General features: G+C 37.4%; 1 protein-coding gene across 4 annotated transcripts; it reads right to left on the reverse strand.

The window, feature by feature from the left end:
- Window positions 1-270: 270 nt before the first annotated feature.
- LOC139145516 (protein NipSnap homolog 1-like) lies at window positions 271-24,313 on the reverse strand. Of its 4 annotated transcripts, none has more exons than XM_070716744.1 (10): window positions 24,182-24,313; window positions 15,865-15,998; window positions 13,559-13,604; window positions 12,852-12,946; window positions 11,939-12,009; window positions 11,349-11,492; window positions 10,484-10,515; window positions 6,745-6,839; window positions 4,256-4,339; window positions 271-3,233 (listed from the first exon to the last, which is right to left on the reverse strand). In XM_070716744.1, exons 1-10 carry the CDS (start codon window positions 24,253-24,255, stop codon window positions 3,169-3,171), a joined length of 840 nt encoding a protein of 279 aa, XP_070572845.1. In that variant the 5' UTR covers window positions 24,256-24,313; the 3' UTR covers window positions 271-3,168. The 4 variants fall into 4 exon arrangements, with proteins under 4 accessions (XP_070572845.1, XP_070572846.1, XP_070572844.1 ...); XM_070716745.1 differs by lacking the exon at window positions 6,745-6,839 and adding an exon at window positions 7,367-7,461; XM_070716743.1 differs by lacking the exons at window positions 6,745-6,839; window positions 24,182-24,313 and adding exons at window positions 7,367-7,461; window positions 18,069-18,320.
- Between the last annotated feature and the right edge of the window lie 23 nt (window positions 24,314-24,336).

The raw sequence follows: 24,336 nt of genomic DNA on the forward strand, positions 1-24,336 counted from the left end.
AACTTGGGCATGTCTCAATTAATGAAGAGGACTCTATCCTCTTAGGACATGTAATCAAAGTACCCATTAACAAGTGGGGACTGTGTCATCAACGATGACTTGTTCTCAATAAATTGTTCAGGCTATCCAGTCGGTTGCTTCTACGCATGTGCCACACCGAGGAATATCGTGTGAACGGTAAGAGATCATGGCTACCAAAGCACGCTTCAAAATTGAAACTACTGCTAATATTTTAGCGTAAAGCAGCACAGACTCACAAAACTATGACAGTTATCGTCTTCAAATGTTCAAAATTTATTCCTTGCTGTGAATTCTAACACAACAATCCAGCTCTCAAACGAGTGTAATACCAACTGAGAACAGCCACTAATGACCGTCGATCCAGGAAAAACAAAAGCTCACTTGTATTGGTCGGTAAAGGGCGTCCTACACAACTCACTGGCATCATTGGTTCAGAAGTAACAACATCAACGGAACACTCTTTTCGAGAGATAATAGCTGTAACTTTTGACACTTTTATGATTTTTGTCATTGAAAACATGTCCATTTTATTATTCATTGACTGAAAGTATCCCGAAATAGAAAGTATTAGCCTTGCAAACCAAACGCATTACGCATTGTTGATGAATGAATTCAAATCTGTGCTACAAAAAGTAGTCGACAATTACATCGACCATTGAAGATAAAAGGTTGTGCTGACAACTGAACAGAAACTGTACATAACAGAGAGAAACAATATATTGGAAAATGTGTTCAAAGTTACACAGTTCATCGGGCTTTAATGTAAAGCGAATGACTACAAAGTAACTTCTTTTGAGCTGTCCTCATTTCAACACACAAGTTCATCGGGGAAACTAATGAAATAATTTTAAAATAACTGACCAGAAAATTCTACAATTGGTTTGGGAAATTGGGAGACACCATTACAAAATATTGTAAACATATTAGGCTCTAACTCAAGTTGCCTGCTATTTGCACTTTTTATTGTATGTTTTTATTCATGGGTAAGATGCCCCTTGATGGCAGAGTCCCATTTTTTCAAAAATACATTTTGATATGATGATGTTAGTACTCGCAAAATGTTGGCAGAAGGACACGTGGCATGGGCCATTCATTGTTGACAGTCTGTTTTAGGTAGAATGCGCCTCGGGGACAAAAATTCAAACTCACAAATTTGTACAATACCTTTTTTTGGTCTACCGCTTGGGGGGTGGGGTGGGGGGGTGGGGGGTTCATTTTGAAACTCTCAGGGACTAAAGTTTTCACAAACTGCTCTTGTGAAAATCATTACATTTTCCCAAAAGAGTTAACGCAGAGATGGCAGCCATTTTGAATTTCAACTGTCGGTAAATCCAGCGTAATTTTTTCCCCAAGCATCAAGTTTTTTGCAAGGTGACGACCGATTTTTATTCCAGATTTCAAAAGAAAATGATTTAAAGTTTAAATTTGGAAAGCTTCAACAAGTTGAGCAAAGTTCAATCCTTTCAATTTTGAGGCGCGTTCTACCTTAATATGGGAACCTACAAAATTTGTAGACTCAACTTTGAATATCGCAATTACAGTACATGTACACACTTTGTTTCTGTCGTTCATGTTGCCTGTACATCTTACAAGAAATCTCTCTTGGCTGCAACAACTTTCTAGATTACAAAGCTGGAAAAATTCCATGTTAAACTTCAACATTCACAAAAAATTATCAGTCACAACAATATTTAAATGGAATTTACATATTTTAAGTGTTAAGCCAACATGACGTGGCCAGTCAGAATATTCACTGATGACTGTGACTCCGAAAACACACATATACATGGAGCTTTGACTCAGCTCATTTGCATAAATTTGCATCTCATTCACTCACCCCATGCCGTCTACTTGTGAATCAACCATCGATGATTCTAGTTTGGAAGCCACAGCTACAAAGCCACGCATCACAGTTACTGTCCACTGGAAAGAACACAACACTTATCCCTGTGACCTGTCCTGACATTGACTTTGTGCTGAGAAAAGTTTTCTTCCAAAAATAATTCTCAAGAGTTGTGGGCTGGTTTTTAGTCAAAAATATAAAAATCTCTGGACAAGTCTGATGACGACACCACAAAGAATTACCCTTATAGTCCCAAGCGTATTTCACAAATGCACAAAATCTACTCTCTTTTCTTAAAATACCAATTACAAATTAATTTGAATTAGGTGATTCTAATCAACACACAAAAGTATAGATATGTGAACAGCGAGGTATACAGACACGATGTCTACTACAGGTGGAAAACAGATTTTTCTTTGTCACAAATGTCTGTTGATTTCTTGATCAGAACTGGTGCGATGCAGTGACTGGCAAGATAGGTGAATTTGTTGTTGGTCTGGTAAATGCTTCCAAGAAAAGCACAAGGGAAACCCATGTCATTTAAATTTTCCCAACAGTTGCTAGCAATGGAGAAGCTTTCCTAGGCACCACAGAAGTGAGTGACAACTTGGAATATATCAAAATGAAGGGTAAGTATGAATCACTTTTGGAGTCAGCTGAACACCACTTGTTACCCTTGAACATAAACCTTTCCTTCAAATTTCGAAGAAAACTGATCCATAGAAGGAGAGGGCGGATGGTAACACCTTTGAGATGAGCTGGAGGGGGGGGTCTAAGTAGCACTGTAAATGCAATACACTGTAAACCACAGTTCCCAAGTATTCTTCAATAAAGACACCCCCCTATAGCACCTATTGCCAAATATTCAAATGGCAATCGGAGCTGGCAACACAGAACAAAGCGGAGCACTGAATGTAATAGTGTGAGGTATATTGTTTATACAAAAGCTGGTTTCGTAAAATTTTGTATATGTGGTCACAGAATCTTAGCAACTGCCTTATTAACCAATACTCGTATAAATAAAAACTTTTTTTTTTTTGTGTGCGTGTTAACTTTGCAAAACTGCATTTCAACTTATCACTCAAAATTTAACCTACTGTTGTAATTTTTACAATTGAATTGATTCGATCTCGTCACAAAATCAGGCATTCAATCCATAAAAATTTTGCCAATTAACAACTGAAAATCGAAGAAAGGGTGCTGTTGACAGCCATTGTGTTGTTGGTCTCGTGAGTCCAAGATATGATCTGCGTCGCCAGTTGACGTTCCTGGTGCTGCGTTGATTTGGCTCGGTCAAAGGTCGTCTACTGTAGGGGTGAGTGGGCGAATGGCACCATGATTCGTGACTTCATCTTGCGAATCAGCGGAACTGAAAACAAATGAGACAGAATAAGCCGATGGAGTTATCCAAGTTCAAGTTCCTGTGGAACCTTTTACACTTTTAATGGTAAAACTGAAGTGTAACTGATGGGACTTCTCTAAATACAAGTTTCCTCTCGGATGACGGTCACCATCTCCTCCACCACATGTAAACGATGTCTACATCTCAAGCTGTACACTGTGGCAAGGAATGTATTACAGCATATTGCGGCTCTGATGGTGATTCCTTGCTTAAATACTATAATATAACATCTGCACAAATACTCATTCATTCATCTGCCGTTGCTTTGGTTTCACTAATAGCTACAAACACTTCCAAACTGTACAGCTGCCATGCATCTTGAGAGTGGATTTTGTGCCAAGTGCCATACGAGAATGGCTCTACCCTGCCCCTGGAATAAAATGTTGCACTCTGACTGTTGCAGTATTCTTTGGCGTATGGATGCTGATGACATAATGTTATAGCGGTAAAAACTCACAAATACACATGCATAAACAAACGAACTGGGACACACATAGTTCTGTCTACATTTCTGCACTTGGTTTTGTTTATAACACAGTCTGGGTTTAATTCATGGGATGGAGGACTGAGCTGTGTTGCTGGAAGTACGTGACTCTATCCAACTCTAAGCACAGCCTCAGCTGATATGACTATTTGTAAGTACAGCGTACACTGTGTTGAACATTCAAAAAGCACCCAGATCTATACAGAAATTGGGCCATGATCACCAGGAAGTGGTAGGATTGTATGAAAGCCATGCCCATGGAACAAGCGTTGCATGGGCATGCTTTCATATATTCCTATTGGAAAGACTTGCTGAAAGACAAATATTGCACATTTTATGGTCATGAGAACTCCAATTGACTGAGACAGTGAAGATATGTACAGTGGCACATGTTTGGTGGTAAACCACTATTCCCACACTGAATACTGTACAAGAACTGCAGGCGCTTGGCCAGACAAGTGGGTATTGTAGGGTGTAGAGACAACATGAGATTTTACATTCTTACCTGTGTAGGCAACGCAAGAATCCCAGCCTGGTTTTCTCCATGTATCCTCACGGATCTCTTTACGACGTTGTAAATTTTCATAGGCTGTATCAATACAATATATATATGACAGACAGAGAAAGAGAGAGAGAGAGAGATGGAAAAACGATGAAACACAAATTTGGTGTTCAATGCTAGCTTTTGCCATTCACCACCTTGAGGGAACCAGTTAGGGAAGACCAATTACTGTTACATTTCACAAATGGGCCACGAGATGAAACACCCCTGTAGAAAACTTACTTAGGATTACTGTTACATAGTATTGTATGAATTAACTTACTGTGTTTGGTAAAATATGACAGGAAAGTTGACTTGAAATGTAAGTAATGAAACAGCGATGAGTCTTTGAATAGCAAAATATGATTACTGCATGCCGTCATTGGTACAATTCTGAACTGAGTATCATTGACATTACAATTTCAAACTGGTCGACTGATGCAAGAAAGTCCATAGAGTGTCTGCACTGGTTTTCATGGAAACGATTACTTAAGGTAAAATGCGCCTCAGGGACAGATATTCACACCTCTAATTTTTACAATTCTTTTTTGTTCTACCACTTGTGGGGACTCATTTTAAAGCTCTTGGTGTAAGAAAACATTTCATTGGCTTAATTTTTCACAAAAATCACAATTTTATTTTTCCCACAGAGTTAACATAAGATTGACGGCCATTTTGAATTCCAAATATCGGTAAATGTTAGGTAATTTGTTTCTTTAGTACCAAACTTTGCACAGTGACGCCCGATTTTTATTCTTGATTTGGTAAGAGAATGGTTCAAAGTTTCATTGAGGAAAGTTTGAGCAAAATTTTAAGTCTTTCACGTTCAAGACGCATACTACCCTAATGGGCCAGTAGCTGTAACTTTCGATTTATTCCCCTATTTTTGTTTTGTATGTCACTTGTAAGTTCTTGTTCTACTCCCCGCAGCATGTTGAAACATCCACTATTCAGTTTGTCAACACAGGCGTCGAATACATGTAGAAAGTTACAATTTATATTTGAATTCTAGTCTGGACTAGAATTCACTTGTCAACAATAACAATGCAGTCTACACATGTACAGGCAAAGCTGACAACCTGAATACTGTGTATTTCAACATGCTTTGGGGAGCAGAACAAGAAACTGCAGCTTACATTAAAAACAAAAAATAGTGACAGACAAACTCATCTTGCAACTGCAATGTGGTTCTCAGTACAGAATTGTACCAGAACGGCGCGGGAGACATGAAAACTACTGAACAATGACAATTAAAACAAAAAAACGATGCAGAAGATGACAAAAAGGAAAATGTGGTTATGGTTTGCAAGCTGAACAGTTGTAATGCGTTGCATCGCAAAAAACATGAAATGAACAATTGGAGTTTCAAAGGAAATCAAATCTATGCGAGATGAAGCATACCATATTTGTCCTATTACACAATGTATCTTTTTTAAAAATCTTTTAGTCTAGAAATACTTCAAAAATTTCTTTCACTTGCATGAATTTTTCAGGCTTCAGCACTGCTACAATGGATTTTCTTTCAAGTCAACATGCGAACCTGTCTGGACATGTTTTTCTTCTCTTTTCTCCATAATTTCTCCCTTCTTGTTTAACTACTGACAGCTGTTCATCTTATTCGCTCACAAGCCGTCCTTACATAAGATTTTTCACTCATGACTTGCGATGAAATTTTATGAAACTGTATTTTTGAAAAGCTTAGTTTGGATAACTCAGAAATAGGCTCAGATAACCTGCTATGTTTAAACTTCTGCTTTCAAAGTTTACCAGGATCAAGACATGAACGTGAAATTGCACTAGTGTCCATGGAAACCAAATCACAAAATTTTATCAGCTATTCTTTTGCGTGTGTACACTCAATATTACCAAAGAAGAAAACAGACAATATTCTGCTTTTCCTGAATCGTATGAGCACTAGAAAATAACAAAAAATGCACAGTCGGTGTGTGACACTATCACGTAGTGGGTCACTATCACGTATATGAAGGAGACAGGAGCCTTTGCTAGCTGCGTTTAATCTGTGTTTTAAGCATAATTTCTCTTTAGTGGTTTGCATAACTTTTCAAAGACAGATGATAGAATGAGATTTGCAAATTTGTGCAATTGTGCTGTCGAGAGAAAAAAAACTAGTCCTCCATTAAATATTGGACCTCTAAACAGCAATATAGGACTGAAAGGGTTCAGGAGCTGACAGTAATATAACAAATATGGCATGCAAACAAAAGTGAGTTAGGAATTAGCTGATCCAAATTATCTACAGGGTGTGTTCTAGTGCGGACATACAAAGGTCGTTAACTAAGGGTCAATTTTGGTTAATAATCTTGAATTGAAGGGTGGGATAATTGACATTTTTCTACTCAGTTTACAAACTCCACTTGGCAAAAAGAAATACAGAAATAGACACGGATGAGTCTACGAGAACGAAGAAATTGTTAAATTTTGTGGGTTTTTACCAAATATATGATGAACCAAATAAAGATCACCAATTTGTGTAAACAATCCTCGAACGGCTTCATTGTGGTCGTTGCGGACCTTTATGCCTTTGGCCCTGCATCATGCAAACGAGGGGGAAAAAGTGTTAACAAAATTACGAAAGAGAAATTGAAACAGATGAGTAAAGAATAAAACTAACAAACTCTCTCTAAAAACAAATAAAAGGTTAATGGCTTGGCTTGTGGGGATATTGGCTGAGAATTGTAAATTGTTGCTGATCACAGCAAATTATTCTTTCGCTCTCGATTGCTCTGTAACTGCAGCTTTGTTGACACTACAAGCGCACATGGTTTGCAAAAATGAAATATTTTGGTCGTGTGACCATGAACGCTCATGGTCACGGTTGCAACATATATGATGCACTAAAACTCCCTTTTATTCTTTCATGGTGGAAAACAGTTCGGAGGAACTTTTTTTTTTCGCTCCGAAAGAAAAATCACCACAGCTGTGGTTCACCAAGAGCAAAACTGTCTATTGTAGTGAAAAATAATTCATGTGACAGCAGGAAATTCTCAGCCAACATCGATGGATTTGTGCTTAGGCCGCAATGATGACTTGGAAGAGTCAAATCTTCCTTCCTACCCCATATGTGATGAACCATATACAAGTCACCAATCTGAGTAAAAAGGCCTGCTATGTTCTCGGCGTTGGCTCGACGGCATTCGATACCACGTGCCCTTCAGAGGAAGAAAATATGTTCACAGACATGCAGGAGAGGTCAGTGTGTGGTGTTCACTGGGCCCTAGTGCAGTTAGTGCCAACAAACAATAGTTTATGTGAGTGTGTCACCAGAGGGCGCTGTGACATAGGGTTAAATCTTGTGAAAATGTTAATGGGATACACAGCAAAGATCAGAGTTGAGTTGTCCAATCATCAAATTTTTTGAGAAGGTTACAAACTGTGATACTTTACAAAATTTCATCACTCGAGGGCACTGTGAGATATGGGGGAGGGTTGGGGGGGGGGGAAACTTTGGAAAATGTTCACAGACAAGTGAGTGTGTCTGATCTGGAATGATGACAGCCCCATCCAACATTTCTCCGTGGGAAGACTGCTACACATTAAATGTAAGTGCTAACCAAACCCAACATGAACAATGTGAGTCATAACAATAAGTCAAGGTCTATAAAGCCTCTGTGATGAATGACTAAGATCATGCAAAACAATGCATCTTATCCTTGAAGTATACATATTGTTGTGTCTGTGCAAGATGGCAATACCTGACATTTGTGTGGAATCTCTCTTCTTTACAAAATAACTTAGATTGTTTGTTTACATGAAATAAAATTCAAATAACATAAACTCTTTGTGTAAAACCATTACTGAATATTTTTTAGAACATGTTACATGTATGGCTGCAGTTAGTTTCACTGGCACACCTGCCAGATATTGAAATTTATTTATTGCACTGACGCAACAATATGTATTCACACCAACACATGCCACCCTTTGTAATCACTGCATGGCAGGCACAATGCACACACATTACAGTAAAACTGCATTACAATGTGAGTTACTGTAAGTTTGTCAAACCATAGACAGTACTGTCTATGGTCAAACTAATTACTAAATATACGCATGGCTGAATCGCTAGAGGGTCAAAGTCACTGATTTTGGTGGTGTGCTATGTTATAACATACTCCCCAATAATAACCCATCCACTGACCAACCCTTTCACTGCCATAGTTTGATCCAAACTGACTGTTATCAATCTGCATTGTGGACCTGTTCACGGTGAATTAGGGTGAACAGGTTCCTATATTGTTGACAGTCCATGCTATGAGTGTCAAGTGAGTGTAGCTGGACCATGTATTCTGTTCTGGAATTTAGAGACATGTTATGACCTTATGTGCAGTGTAATAGGGGTTGTCTCTGCAAATTTCAGTATTCAGCAGGTATTTGGCTGACCCCAAACTCAGATTCATTTTGTAATAACGGCAGTCATAATATCGCTGCCAGACACATACTGATAAATTTTTAATCATGATCTTGAACAAAGATTCTGCCTGTTAGAATTTTCCCCACAGTAATGAGTCATCCTTATATTTTCCTCAGAAGAGTGATTTCAACAAACCAGTCAATTGAGACTTTCTTTCGTTGGAGTATAAACTTTATATTCCTGACAGATACCAAACATTTCTGTCAGTGAGTAGAGTTGGAGGTATGTTTTGATGTTCACTCTCATGATGTGTTTTACAGTCCTGACCAATTATGTGGCTTGTCGAACAATTACAAGACTGATCTAAATGACACCAAAAGCTAGTGACTGTGTCCATCTATAGCTGCACAGTGTATTCAGCCTCACTGATCACAGTCAATATATCATAACATGAGATATACTGCATTATTACATGCCTCATGTATCGAGTGTCACATACACCATAGGATTCAATGATAGTTTGCAGATGATGTAGAAGCCTGTATCATTTGATTCAAAGTGACCTGGAACTATTTTCAACTTGACAACTTTGAGATTTATAATATTCAAATTACATTTTACATAGGCAATATGGTTGTTAGAAAATTATGCACAAACAAATCAATGAACGGCACAATAAAGATTTAAATACATTGATGCGCCGTTTGAGGATAAGATCTCCATTTTTAACAGACTTTTATCTATCATGGCAATAAAGCATATTGTTGTTGAACTGCGAAATATTCTTTTGCAAACGGATCCAAAAATTTGGAGTGAAAAACTATGTCAGAGAAGCATGTAATAAAAACATTATAGCTCAAACAAGAGACTATGTACCCATGTGCCCCTCTGACATTGAGCACATGGTCACATGGCCTCAGGCACAAAGTCCCTTGTTTGGCCTATCATATATAAACTAAAACATATATAATTCAATTCCATGAAAGTGCCATTGTCTTTTACATAATATTTCATACATCTTGATTTGGTATCAATAGTCAATCACTATGGAATCATGAGTAGATCACGTGAAAAAATGAAAGAAAGAAATGGTTTCAATGTGTGGCTGTCAGTATCTCATGTCTCAGGACTGTTTTCGATTTTCAGCGGATGCCTTTGAAGCTGTGTGGTCGTGCTGACTGACACTATCCTAGGGAGTCCACAATAAGCAAGGTGCACACCTCAACACTGCCAAACCATATTCTGATTGCACTGAGAACTTGTCTATACTCCCCAGCTCAGATTACAAATGTCCCTGTTCCACATTTGAGTCTTGGCAGATGTCAAAAAAGTCAATGCCACTTTCTGTATCATCAGCATGCAAACTCAAGTGTGTTCACTTTGACTACAGATTTACATATTGCATGTACAGTGCATTGGAATGCAGCTGAAACTGGGAAGCTCTGAGGAACTCCTCATTTGATTCAATAAGTGCAGACTTATGTCAGGGCTGTCATTTGCATTATTCTGCTATCATTTTCTAGCATTCACACAATACACCAGTGTACCCTCTAAACTCACATTTCTGAACTCTGTCAGTCTATGAAGGAATTCCCAGAAAAGATCCTTCCATCTGTACATGTAATATGTAAAATTTTCTGGAGTCAAAGAGAATTTTCTCGTATCACAGGAACTTGGATTTAGCTTAGTGGGCACACTGCAATATGCTAGGCCCATACTGCTGTGAGATAATGATCATGTAAACATTTATTTCTACAGCAGAGAAACAGTAAATCCTGAGAAATTCAATCTTTCACAACAAAAGTTGGCTTTACTCTTACCAGTTGTTTCCCCACTCAATCATTGTTCCAGGCTGCAAATAAAATTCAAAAATATTAAATCAGTGATTTTTCAGCTGTTTGACATATAATGATTTTTTAAATAAACTTGGTATTCGTTAAAGAATTGCCGCCTCTGTCATTCCACAGATTTAAATGCTAAACTATTAAAGTCTGACTTAGGAAGCCTAACAATAACATCAGGCTGACGGTAAACCAGAGCATTGATCATTTTGGACTCTCATCATACACCTGTCTTTTGAAGTCACGTTCAATTTCTAGTACCAAAGTAGTATTTTTGCTATGGCCATCCAAGTAAGGTCATTGCTCTTGGAAATCAAATGTCACATTGTCAGTAACTTTTTTGATGTCCCTAATACCATTGCACTGATGAGCAAAGTGAAAATCCCTGTTAACAAGACACAAAAATTCCACATAAGATTGATCGGTTTACAGCCCATGACAAGATGACTGTTCACTCTTTCATGTTTGTTGTTCCCTACCTTCTAGAATACAGCCTTGACAACATCACCCATCAGTTTGCCTCTTCACTCCAACTCCTGACGTTTTTCTGAATATTCATGAGTTATTGTTTTGTCGATTTATAAATACAGTAAACCAACCCCCACACTAACATGTGGATGGAAAAATAACTTTTTGCTAAGAGTGCTGTTACAAAATGTTGATTTCTCAAATGAATGAAAAATATTTCAAAGTGTTAACATATTAATTTCACATAAACTTCAATCTAAAAACCTAAAAATTTTTTTCTTAAACTTTCCAATGAATTTATTAAACACAATCTACAGGAAATTCTTGAGTTTCTTGTTTGTTCAGGAAATTTGTTTGTTTTTTAATCTCCACTTACTTTTAGGTGATAGCTTCTCATTTCATAGATGTTATTCTTTGTTGTCCTTGGTTCAGGATCACCCCAAAAGCTGAACGCTTGTAGCAGTTGGTTTTCCCGAGAGATCAGCATTTTGGATCGCTCTCGCTTGTACTTCAAGTAATTCTGGAGAGCCATACGACAAATGGAGAGTATTTGAAGGCCTTGTGATGAAACTCAGAAGTTTGGGGGAGGGGGAAGTGGTCCACACATGAGAGTGAAAAAATGTCATGTATGCTTGCATTTGACACCTTACAGGAAGTCAGAGATTGAATTGAAAGTTAGAAGACTTAATGAACTATTTCAATTCCCTAAATTACCATTGCTAAACATGAAAGTTGATGTACCATACCAACAGAAAAGATTAATTTTTGCATCAAAATTCGTTTGCAAATTGGAAAGCATCTCTGCTGACATTTATCAACTACAACGACTAACAGAAATTCTAGCATATCTTCTGTATCAGTATTTACTATCACAGGGATTTTCAAGACTTTCCTGAAATGACTTCATGAAATGAGTGTGAATAAAAACAAGCTATGCATTCTTATAGGGAAATTCTTGCAACTTACCGGGTCTGAATTCAGCATAGCTCTTGTTTCCATGATGTCCCTGTATCCGTTCTCATATAGCCAAAGATGTACTGGAAATGGATGAACAATAGCGTTACTAATACAGTGCTCCCATTTGATCAGAAACAACATAAGAGCATGTGTGAAATATATTGCTACACTGCGTACCCTACATGTACAGAAGAGAATTTCTGTAAAATGAGAAAATGAGCCAAACATTTTAAATATTTGAATTTCATAAATAAAGCTATCTTAACAAACTCTACAACCGAAGTTGAAATGAGTTTCATGCCTTGAAAAAAATTTAGAAAAATTGGCATAAAAGAGATACACATGGAAATTTACATGTATGATATGTTGAACGAATCTACATCGGGGGTCTCTACAATTATATACACATATTGAACCAAAAATGACAGAGTACAACCTGGTTTTCCGAGGTCTTTACTTTCCATCACTTTTACATCTCTTGGGCTAGTTTTCACATTTTGACACTGACACAGTCACTTTTTAAAAAAGCCTATCTACACAACCCACTGCTCATCTTCACATCACACATCAAATACTAAGGGTGTTCTATGAAGTGGTTCTCAAGTTTTTGGAGTTGATGGACATACAATTCAATAGCTTCCCATGCTGTATCACATGACTGCACTAGTACAGAAGGAGCTAAAAATGTCTCTAAGTCCCATTCTAATGTAAAAGACTGAAATTTCCAAAAGCAATATTATTTTCAACAAGCAATATAAATGTTTTGTTCTATGCTTGGCTTACTGTGTCCCATTATAGTGTTTGTTGATGTCATAATGGAGTCAAGCATGGTGTACTGGTAAATCTAATGAATCTGAGATGAAGACATGTGTAGAGGTACTGATGTAAATAAACTGCAGAAGTACTACAATATGACACTTACTTGCTTGGTCCTGTTGTCCGAATGTGGTCACCCAACTGCCAAACAGCTTGCAAGGTATACTCCCGTCTTCATGTCGGTTCCTCAAATGTTGCTCTCTGAGACAAATACATCAATATTATACAATTATCGACTGAACCTCCAAGTCTCTATCATCTGATTACTTCCAGTACAAGTACAGCATGAACTGTCCAGTACAAATGAAATTAAACTTCTTTTCCTACTTCCCCAACCAGCCTGACAGAGTACCCTTTTAGGCAAATTGGTGCGCTACTGACGGAGTGTTCCAAATTTCTCTGTGACTTGAGCAAACATTATGTATTGCATGCATTTGTATGGAGCTGACTCTTGGTCATTTCAAGAAATTCCTTAATTTGACATATAAAGTTCACCGATCTTAAAAGTTGTACACAGAGATGCTTAAGAGTGAGTGTCGGCCCATTCTATTTTACATGATAAAAATCTATACATGGTAATATTTTGTGAATAGCCCAGACCTATGAGCACACTACTGTCATATTTCTACCTACATGTGCACAAACCATGGTACCAGTATAAGGCAATTCTCAGTATCAAACTGCATGACGCTTTTTGGTAATATACTACCGGTATATAGTGGATTCTATCAAACTTAAAATCTGTTACAAATATCATGAATTTATGGCTCCTTTTGTCAGTCAGACTTTGACTACAAGAACTGAGATACTTACGCTGCTTCTTTATAGTCGTGGAAGGCTTCTGGTTTGATGTCATGGACTGCAATCAAAATTGGAAAAATATGGCGTTGTACTGGGGTACTAGGAGTGTTTTGAATCAAACACAAAAATTTCAGGGGAGACTCCAAGTTTTGGAAGTTACTACCATGAAAAGTGGAATGTGCCTAAGGGACAGATATTTGAATTCAAATTTAGTACTTTTATGATCTACCTCTTCTGTGGGCTTATTTGAAGCTCCTGGACTAAATAGAATTTTTGCTGTCTTATTTTTTACTTTTTTCGCCACACAGTTAGCATGCGGATGGCGGCCGTTTTGAATCTCAAACATTGTTGCAAGGTGATTTGTTTCTTTGGTGAAAACATTTGCATGCTGACCCCTGATTTTGATCCTTGATTTTGGAAGAATATTGTTCAAAGTCTCTCTGAGGAAAGCTTGAGCAAAGTTTAATTCTCCCAATTTCAAGGCGCATACTACCTGAAGTAAATTAGAGACTGGTGTGTGCATACATGTACAAGTGTATCTCACAAATCCAATACCAATGGATATTCACATCTGGAACATACACTTCCTCTCTGTCATCTGACTTGTACAGTTGTATATGTGACAAGTCTGCTTCAAACTGTTTTTCTAAGTCATTATAATTAATGATATAATTGTATGAATAATTCTGGGAAACAACATCCCATGTATGGACGTCCCTGACACTGCACTTCAATGATCAAAATGTAGCACTATGTCGTTCAGATTATTTTCTAAAATTATGTAAACTTTCGAAAGATAAGATATCAACAATGAAAGAGTGCAGCTCTATGTGAGAAATATCAGACAGAGAATGTCAATTCTAAGTTGTAATAAATCCGGAAATTCTGTAAAACATTGATTGGAATTCTATAGAAATACTATCCATTGAATTCAAGAGAATCACACTTCTGTAAGATTTGTTTCAGTCTGTAGACTTCTATAGGAATCTATAAACTTTTACATTCTGCTTGTATGTTGTATACTACTTTGGTGCGGGACATGAGGTGAAAAGGTCTCCAATATTGATTATATGACTCAGTCTGACCTGCATGAATTTCTTTTCAAAGTTGAATAGGTCATCTTGAGCAGTACTACTTACTAATACAAGACCACCAGCATCAACCACAGCATACCTTCTGAACACACTCAGGTATAGGACATACACGTGCAACAGATCAATGCATGGGTGTCAAAAGTCCTCTTTAGATAAGATACAACTGTTTCACATTACATGTACTGATACAGAGCCAACCTACAGAAACCTTCAGAGGTATAGAAGCCGACTTTTTTTAAAGACAGCATATTTCTCTACATAGATCAACATTTATGCTATGGTATGTGAGTAAAAGAAGTTTATCAGTCTCGGCCCATTTTGAGCTGTGAGTACATGTTTACACACTCTTCACCACACTTTGTCAAAAAGCTGAAGGCATGCCATCTACGTGTACAGCTGAAACGGCAGCGGCAGTATAATTTCCTTTTGAATATATACAACTCATATATTAATGGAGCCCTCACTACGGTTTCCTCTGGAATCACTGTCTCATTCCTCCTAAATGAAATCACTCTCATGCAGTTGACGCACAACAACAAATGTGTTAACACTATTTCATTCTCTGGGACATGACGCAAGAACAGATTTCCCGTTTTTTAGGAAAGTCACTGCAAGACCTTTCCATTTGAAATGTGCTTGTTTTGATAACCTACAAAGGTCACACATGTCACTGCTGGCATGAGTAGAAACCGTGTCCACGGTAGTGCATTATGAACCTTCCATGTTGGCGCAAAACTGCAAAACAAGCATTACTTGAAGTATAAGCACTGTAATATTACCGTGACCTTGAAATGGCACCTTAAAGAATAAAATCAATCCTCTTTTTCCGTGTTCAAACTTTCAGAGGAGCATTTTGTTAATGGTAGGCAAATTTAAATTGCAGTCAGATCTCCATTTAACTTGAAAAGTAATCCATTTATGGTCAGTACATGTATATTTATATTTATTTTTCAAAGACTAAAACACTTGAAAACATTAGGAATTGTTTTGAACTTGATTTGTGATATTTTTGGAGATGTCATATGCAAAAACTGAAAATATTCAACTATTAATCAAAATCTATTTACATTATATAAAGTTTGGTACTTGTGAATTGAAATTGGCTGGGACAGATAGGATAAATAATACCTGGAGAAGTGTCACATTCACTTTGATTATCGCATTGTCACTCACACAGCTTGCAAAAATTTCTTGTCAAAATAAAAAAAACTGACTTTTACTTACTCTGCAACTCGTAAACATGTTCCTTTGTGGCTAAAAGTCTGGAGTGGGCATCTTTGACGGGTGCTACAGATCTGACAAATAGTTTATCTAGGAGTCCTTCCTTCTGACCATCACTGTCTGAGGTGTTTATATTCCTGGCAACATCAAGAGAGACAATTTTCAATATCTGGCTCTTACAAGTACATAATATAAATTATAAGGCTATTCACAAAATACTGGGATGTTATTGAGGTATTTTCTGAGATGCATAGCGTCGAGGGCTATGCCAAAGCATATTATGTAATCAGACATAAATCCTAGCATTTTGTGAATAACCTTACTATTATGCATCCTTTTTTTAAAAATTTTACTTGAAAAAGTCAAAAGTAAAGGGTTTTCTGAATGCTCTGTTGTACATTGCATTGTGCAATCATGTTCAGTGCGTATGCTAAGGGTGCAGAACAAAAATTCAACCCATGAACTGCAGCCCATGTGAAGAAACTCACTGTATTTTTCAGCAGGACTATTTCAAACAAATTTAAATATTTTGGACTGGCCATCACTCACTGCGTGACTTGGCAATGGTTAGATTGTATTGAGGGTGAAAGCACCTGTAGTTATTATTATAACTCCATGTCCACTGATCTCAAAATATACTGCATGATGAAATTCTATTGGTTACGGATGTTTCATCATTTTACTATTTTTCTAAATTTTCAAAATCAGCAACTGTTATTTTCAAATCAGAATGCTAAGAAAGTTAATTTCACAAAATACTGTAGTTGAAACTAACAAATGTACACTGGTTCCATTAAATTTAAGAGCTCTGCACCTTGAGCTACTGTACCAAAAGTGAATGAATTTTGTGCATTGATTATCACAGATTACATACATTATAACAAAGCTCAATTGTGTGCTTTAGTATGCTACAAACTTAATACAAATTTTGGTGAATACAAAATACGCAAAAAATGATTGAAAATATACAAGAGAAATCAATGTGAATATCGAATTTGTAATAATGACAGAGAGGGTTTCAAGCTCTGGAATGGTTCACAAATGAACCATTACAGTTTATACTGTTAAATAAAACACAATACACAATAAATTCTACTGATATGTTGTCAGTAAGTACTTTATTACTATTATATAGTATTTGACATAAAATTGAAAGAGAAATTGTACAGCTATGTAGAATATGATTTATTATGAGAAAGTTCACTCCTGATGCTATATTTGTGTCATTTCTCACCTTCCCTACGTGACTTCATGACACAGACATACTTTCCATAGCTAAACATAACTCATGATTAATGTTTTTTGAATGGTGGAGCTGCTGAGACTGAAAGGCAATACCAGATAAAACCTGACCGTCTACCCCTGTCTTCATTGAATTCTATTAACAAGTTATAAGGTCACCTGAGGGTAAGGTCATGAAGTGTCATGACCTATGACCCACAAAACAGACACAGGTCATAATCAAAATTTGATGTGATGAAAGTCTGCAACAAGGCTGGAGCATGAATTTGCTGCATTCCTGCATATTATAGATGTCTCATTAGAAGTCAAGAATAACATTGACCTACAATTGCTTTCTGTGAAATCTGAAACACCTTATGTACATACAGTAAGTGTCCTGAAAATACTGCACCCTCGTCAATGTTTCATTGCATATCAATTTGACCCATTTGTTGTTTACCAACTGTACTATTTCAGTTCAAAATGGCAAGCTGACACACTGCATACAGTTGAAAACAGTATCTGATAATCTTATCACATCAAATATGGCAAACATAAAATGACCATGTTGTTTTGGACCACTGTGAACTCTAGTACAGAGAAAAGCAAAAACAATCGAGACAGCACTGCGTTATCATCTCTTTATTGGTATCTTGCACCATAGTCACATACAGTAGAGCAATGATTGAGTCTTCACCACAACCATCATATCTCGGAAAAGTTACATATTCAGTCTATCAGATATTATTATGTGAAATGACCTTACATGAACTTTGTATTATGGACACTTTGCCACAATATATATTATCACAGTCAATGTAACACATGTATGCCCCCAAAATATGATAATATACACTAGGGTGCAGATTAGAAATAATAAACCCTTCCACTAAACTTCCACTAAAAATTGATTGTTTTATAAAGATCTGATGGGCTGACACACTATACTGTACAGGTCATATATGTGAAGTGAAGTATACACTTACATGAGACTAGCAAACCATGAGGCATTCCGCCGTATTGATGTATTCTTCACAAATAATGCTCGGCTGAGAAGTGAACAGCTGTGCTGCCTACATGAACATGCCATCATGTACGCAAATTAGCAACAGGAGAGATTTTTCAGTTTCAACTGGGAATGATAGTGGAAAAGCATGAATAGAATACAGAAATTCACGTTTGTAAATACACCACAGCCTGCGTCATCGTATGTTCAAATGGGCATTACCATTTTCAATGCAGGTAAAGCCGGTACAATCCATTTCTAAGCCAATCACAGCCCGGTACGATGGGGGTGTGATCGAGGTGTGTGTATCTCTTTGCATTACAATAGTATAATATATTACAAACAAACAGGTTCAGCAAACTGTGACATGGCACTGTGATTTTTCAAAGGGGAAGCTGGGTGATTTTCAAAGAGGAATTTCATGTATGCAAATATGATTTATCAGACTTTGAGATGCTGAAATCTTTTAGCAAGTAAATTGCAGCTTGCACTTTTTTATTGGAAATCAGATTAGATATCACCATCTTTTTAATTTCAAAACTATCACTAAGACTTATCATCAAACCACGATATGGGATTTGCTAATGACATCGATGTGAAAGCGGTGGTCTTAAATCACTCTGTAATATTACCAATAATGGTAGGGCTTCATTTTGGTGTTTCTTAGTGACACCTTGTAACTTGGTGGACCCACTAATGCTAAAAACATGTTAGAAAACCAAATTTCTGTGAATGTATGAAGTTATTACCAGTATGTGTCAAGTCACTGCATGAAAATGTTTTGGGCTGGAAAAGGTTGTGAGTATTCTGACAAAATTTTGACCAGTTACCATTAATGGCAAGTACAACTTTGACATTTGAACTTGCCGCTGTTAGCCGTACTAAGTCGTATTTACACACATGAGTTATATGGCTTCATTATCGTTTATCAATTTTTTTTTTACTTTACGTTCAAAATATACCAGTTATGGGAGTATCAAAGTTGTACTGTTTTAATTTTCAGAGTTTTCATGCTTCACAGGACACCAGCTATTTCATGATTGGCAATTCACCAATTTTTGCCAGCCACATATCCCCGACAAAACCATTCATATCTATAAATGAATATACATAATCTGTGAATCTTTACACTCCTTGCCAATTTCAATCATAAAGTTTTGAATATCCAGCTGTACTGGCGTGAAAGGCATGCTGCATGTGTAAGATTTGCATGTGATAAATACAAAGTTTCAGGCCCTTGTATTTTTTGTTTGTTTTCTTTTTCTGAAAGCCAATTAAAAAAAAGTTTCAGGCCTTGAAATTTTTTTTTTATAACTCACTAGCTATGGAGCAATGGGGAAGTGAATTTTTCATTTCACTTGCCCGTGAATAGAAATCCCTTGCCCTAAACGTCAAATAACTGTACCAGTAATTTTTCCCTTTTTCTCAATTAAGTTTCTTTAAGAGACCACAGACAGCAAGTGTTACATGCAAAGTGTAGCTAAACAAGGAAAAGTGGTCATTCAAACATGCATTACATCTTGCCAGAATGAAGAACTGCCAGAACATTTTTGTCTTTTTCTGCAGATTTTGGCCATGTAAAAGCTTCTCTGAATTTTGAAACGTTTCCATAACCTTATCCATAAAATTAAATCTTTAATACAGACTGTACGTCTTTGAACTTTTCCAAATTACATAATCTCTTACACTGAGCCTGGATGCTGCTAATGAAATGAGCTGCTTCTTGAATTTTCATTTGCTGTTGGCCTGCATACATCTGCTACCCTTGAGAACATGTTTGCTAGCTATGCATAGCAGTTCTTACAAAGTTTTACTCTTATATTTGAAAAGAAAAGAAAATACAAATATCCTTTGGGAAACTTTTCAGAGCTGATTTCCCCTGCACAGGTGCTTCAGCGTTTGTTGGGGTCAGCCCCTCACGATCAAAGGTCATGTCAAAATAGAAATAGTCTGCGCTATCCTCCCATGGTGCAGAGAGTTGCCTGAGATTGTTCCAAGCACCATATACACTTATAGTTCTTTAACCAGGGATGGATTAACAGCAGTGAAAATTGACAAGATCGATGGCCACTTACCAAGCACACCGTGGAGTTATACTGTTAAGTGGAGTCGATCTCTACACTGATAAAAAGATAATGTTATGTGAAAGAAAAAAGACCTTGATTTTATTTGGACGACTGAAGATTAGCAGACACACCTTTGGTTGTGAACTAAAAGGGATATTCTCAGGGGCTCTAAATAGCAGTGTTGGTATGAGTGGACTCCCTAGGTTACTAACAATTCAAATAAAATTTCTCTATGTCCAGTAATCTTCAATCTTGTAGACGTTTTTTGCTCTTCCATACTTTCCTACAGAACCGCCGCCTTGCAGTGACACTACTCATCATGTACCATCAAAATGACAATGAAATTTGTCAAGACTACCGCATTATTACATCTTACTATCAATGTGTACTGTTGATAACATGCAAGCTGGCAGCTGTGAAACTGCCCTAACTTGACCTTTGCTCATCCTTTGCATACAATGTACCAAGGTATGTGACACACCATGAATGCAGTGTATTGTTTTTGAAACTGATGCAAACAATATCTCATCAAGCAATCTGACAAAATATCTTGCACAGTTGAGAAAGTAGAATAGTTCATCTTCAAACCGTTTTTATTATCACTTTATTCCAGTTATGAATACTGAGCATCCCCACTGTCACTGTCATATTTGATAAGATTTAAGGGTTTTTACCCGGTGCTTTTAAAGCAGTCCTTTTAAATCTCAACAATCTATTTCAGGATACTGTTTCTAGTGTTTGTGTTAAGGGTGGGTACTCTGGCGTATTTTACCTGTTACTAGGATTCCCCTCGATATGTCAATGCACAGCAGACATATAAGGGAACAACAGAAATGGTGCAGTAGATGAATGACGCTCACAAACTATATGATTTGTTAGCTTTACCTGGTCATTAGTCGGCGATCAGTTTATGCCTAATTCTCAGCTGTTTTTGAAGCAGTGTCATATCATTTCACGTAAGACCAGCACACATGGAAATGACATTATAGTAGATTTTGCTTGGATAAAGTTAGTTTCACTTATAATAACATGTAAACATGAGAATTTATTCTCATTTTCATGTGAGAAAACATAGTTCATGAAATATGTATACATTGTTAGCTGGGTATGTCATATTGGCTATACACAGTGTTTTGACTATGGTTTGGGTACATACACTATCTGACTCTGGGATCCCTTGCCATTTCTGCTATCCTCTAAAAACACTGCAATGGTCAGTTACATTCATTTTTGGGCATTTCATGTGAAAATTGGTCATTGATTTGTAAGGTTGTCCTAATGACATGGTGAAGCGTGACACAGCGCTCTCCATATAACATACTTCAATACATGGGATTTTCATGCAATAAGTTAAACCCGGTATCTGAATGGACCATATATTGTACAATAACACCATGTGCACAAAACACTTAGAAACGCATGTATTTCCATTCCCGTTTACATACATGCTTTTGTACCGTCATCACGTGATCCCTTAGGGGTACCGAGTGTGTAAAACACTGCGCGTCCTTTTTGTACTGTAGTAGAACAATTGTGATAGCGGTGTTAACAAACCTGCATATACAAACACTATATTGAAATGCACATATTTCTATGTGCATTAGTGCACATGGTTTAGTTTGTAGGTAGGTCTATTCACATGATCTCTTGGGTGTATTGACTTGTAAGGTTGTCCGAATGACATGGTGAAGCGTGACACAGCGCTCTCCAGAACACTGCAATGCCATTTATTCCTGAAAAGAACCATTTAACCCTTTTCCTGCCAGACAGTAATAACTGTATCACTTCCCCATCAGCCAAGTCAGTAAAAAGCGGTATTGAGCCAAAACATGACGTATTTTCACCCACTTGGCTTGGTATGTTATAGCATCTTTTGTCCAAAAAAAATCAACTTTACAGTATTATGTTTTCAACAGCCTTCAAATGTACAGTATTATGTTAAAATACATCATACGGAATACGTTGTGTTTCATTAATTTTAACCATCTTGACCTGGTGGTGAAATATGGACTTGGCAGGAAAAGGGTTAACTTGTTCAGAGGAGATGGTATACCTGACTCCTCTACAGAATCATAAATCAGTGTTACACTCAGTGTGACATTTTTCGGACAGGGTAGTTAATTTCGCCCAAAGTCGTTTTGTAAATGACCAGCAATACGAAATCTTATTACCATACCTTTCGAAACTTTATTGTGGTTATCCTCAAACTCAGTTGACACGACGGGAGTGGTATTTCGGGGTCAAAGTTGCCAAAGTTTTGACCCCATGTTGAGGGCGTAGTAATCGGACTGCAATCCCAGAAATCGGACATCGTGTTTGGAATGTGATTAGGAGCTAAGTATTGATAATTTGAAACTTCAAACCACCGATTTTTAATTTCGATATGTTTAGAAAACTGTATATAAGAATGATGATAATTAGTTATGTTTAATCCATGGACGACTCAACTGTATTTCAACGTGTATAGCGGTTTGATATCGGACATGGGCTGTCTCTATGTATGTTGCTTTCGGCACATATCGTATCGTACGGTGTGGCTAACTTCGCTTAGTTTGTTCAGTGAGTATTACTTATAATTGTTTCCATTGCATATTTTGTTTGTATTAGAATCGCACAGGCATTATTTAATAAAAATAGTGAGTATATTTCATCGTATGGAATTATTTACCTTTCAAGTTTTTACCCAGTAAGTCACTTACTACGTTTACACAATTATGCTAAATATTATCTGTCCGAAAACTTGTACACTTCTTACGTTCATTAAATGTACTTTTTTTCTCGAAACAACTGCGCAGTTTTCGTTAAAACTACATGCAATCGTAGCGAACAATGGAAAGAATATTTTCAAAATCATTATTCTCCCCCACATTCAAAATTCAATGCTAAATCAGGACTTTAGTCAAAATTTCAGTTACTTTGACCTGACGGAAGTATGTTGACAGTATCACTGACGCGGTGTCAGACGACAATTTGTGACCGCTGCTCGTAGCGAACTCAATAGCTTCTACCAAAAAAAAATATCGAAAACGGGACAACAGTGTCACCTGACTTAATATGAGGTCACATGACCTGTGAAACGCTATCGATACGGAGCGAAGTGAGTGTAACTAACAGCATGTCACTAAATGTCCGAAAACTGAGGTCGTCCGAAAACTGTCACACTGAGAGTACCTTGAATGACAACATCATGCAACTGAGGAGTTAATACTCCTTTGACAGACACTTAGGTGTGGATCATTTGATATTGTTAGGGGGAGCATGGAGGTAGTAGAGACTACCTCATGGGGGGAGCTTGAAGATTTTTGAAAAAAAAAAATCCCTGCAAATGTCAATGAAACAAAAAAATCAGCCAGAGAAGGGTTGACACAAAAAAGATGGGAGAGTGAAAAAAGTACAATGGATCTGGTAAAAAAATTATGCTGCCTCATCAATCTTCCAGATCCCCCCCCCCCCCCCATTGTCCACCCCGTAAGTGTCTGCAGCCGGTTTGGTCACTCTCTCCAAAAGGGAGGTACCGTGGATGTATATATCTGACAACAGACTGAAGCAGCGAGACGCCAGTGGTATGGCATGGGAAGTTAGTATATGGCTGTAGACGCACTCCCATGGATGGCGGTACGCGTTAAAAACTTCAAAAGTTCGTTTGCACGCGCATTCTGCATGCTGCGCTGCTGACTGGGACGGCGCGCAGTCATCGCTGTGATAGTATTTTACCCTGTAGAAGAGACGGCGGCTGACATTGCATCATCCTGCGTCAACTGCACAACCGAATCTGAGGTGATGATATTAAATATGAACAGTGCTTTCAAAAGACCAGCCATGAAGCGCTATTGGAAACAATTTCATCGCCGACCTTGAAATACGTGTGATACAGATGGTTGGGCGAGTTCGTGACCTTCTTATCCGAGAATTGTCTTCGAGAAAAAGTGATAAATTTCGCCCAAATTCCCGTATTTGTCAGTGGATTATCAAATATTTACATATTTGGAAACACAAAGAATCGACAATTAGAGATTTCTTGCCATACCTGCAAATGACAGGCGCTATTAGCCTGTTATTTGTTCGCAAATGCAACGGGATTCTTCTTGCAATGGCCGCCATGTTGGGGTTAAGTGCGTGTTTTGAAGCCTCACTCTCGATTCCGTCTGCTATAACAGCGCCAACATTCGGCGAAGGCAAGAT

Source organism: Ptychodera flava, chromosome 12, assembly GCF_041260155.1.
Source record: "Ptychodera flava strain L36383 chromosome 12, AS_Pfla_20210202, whole genome shotgun sequence".
In the NCBI taxonomy this organism is placed as follows: Eukaryota; Metazoa; Hemichordata; class Enteropneusta; family Ptychoderidae; genus Ptychodera; species Ptychodera flava.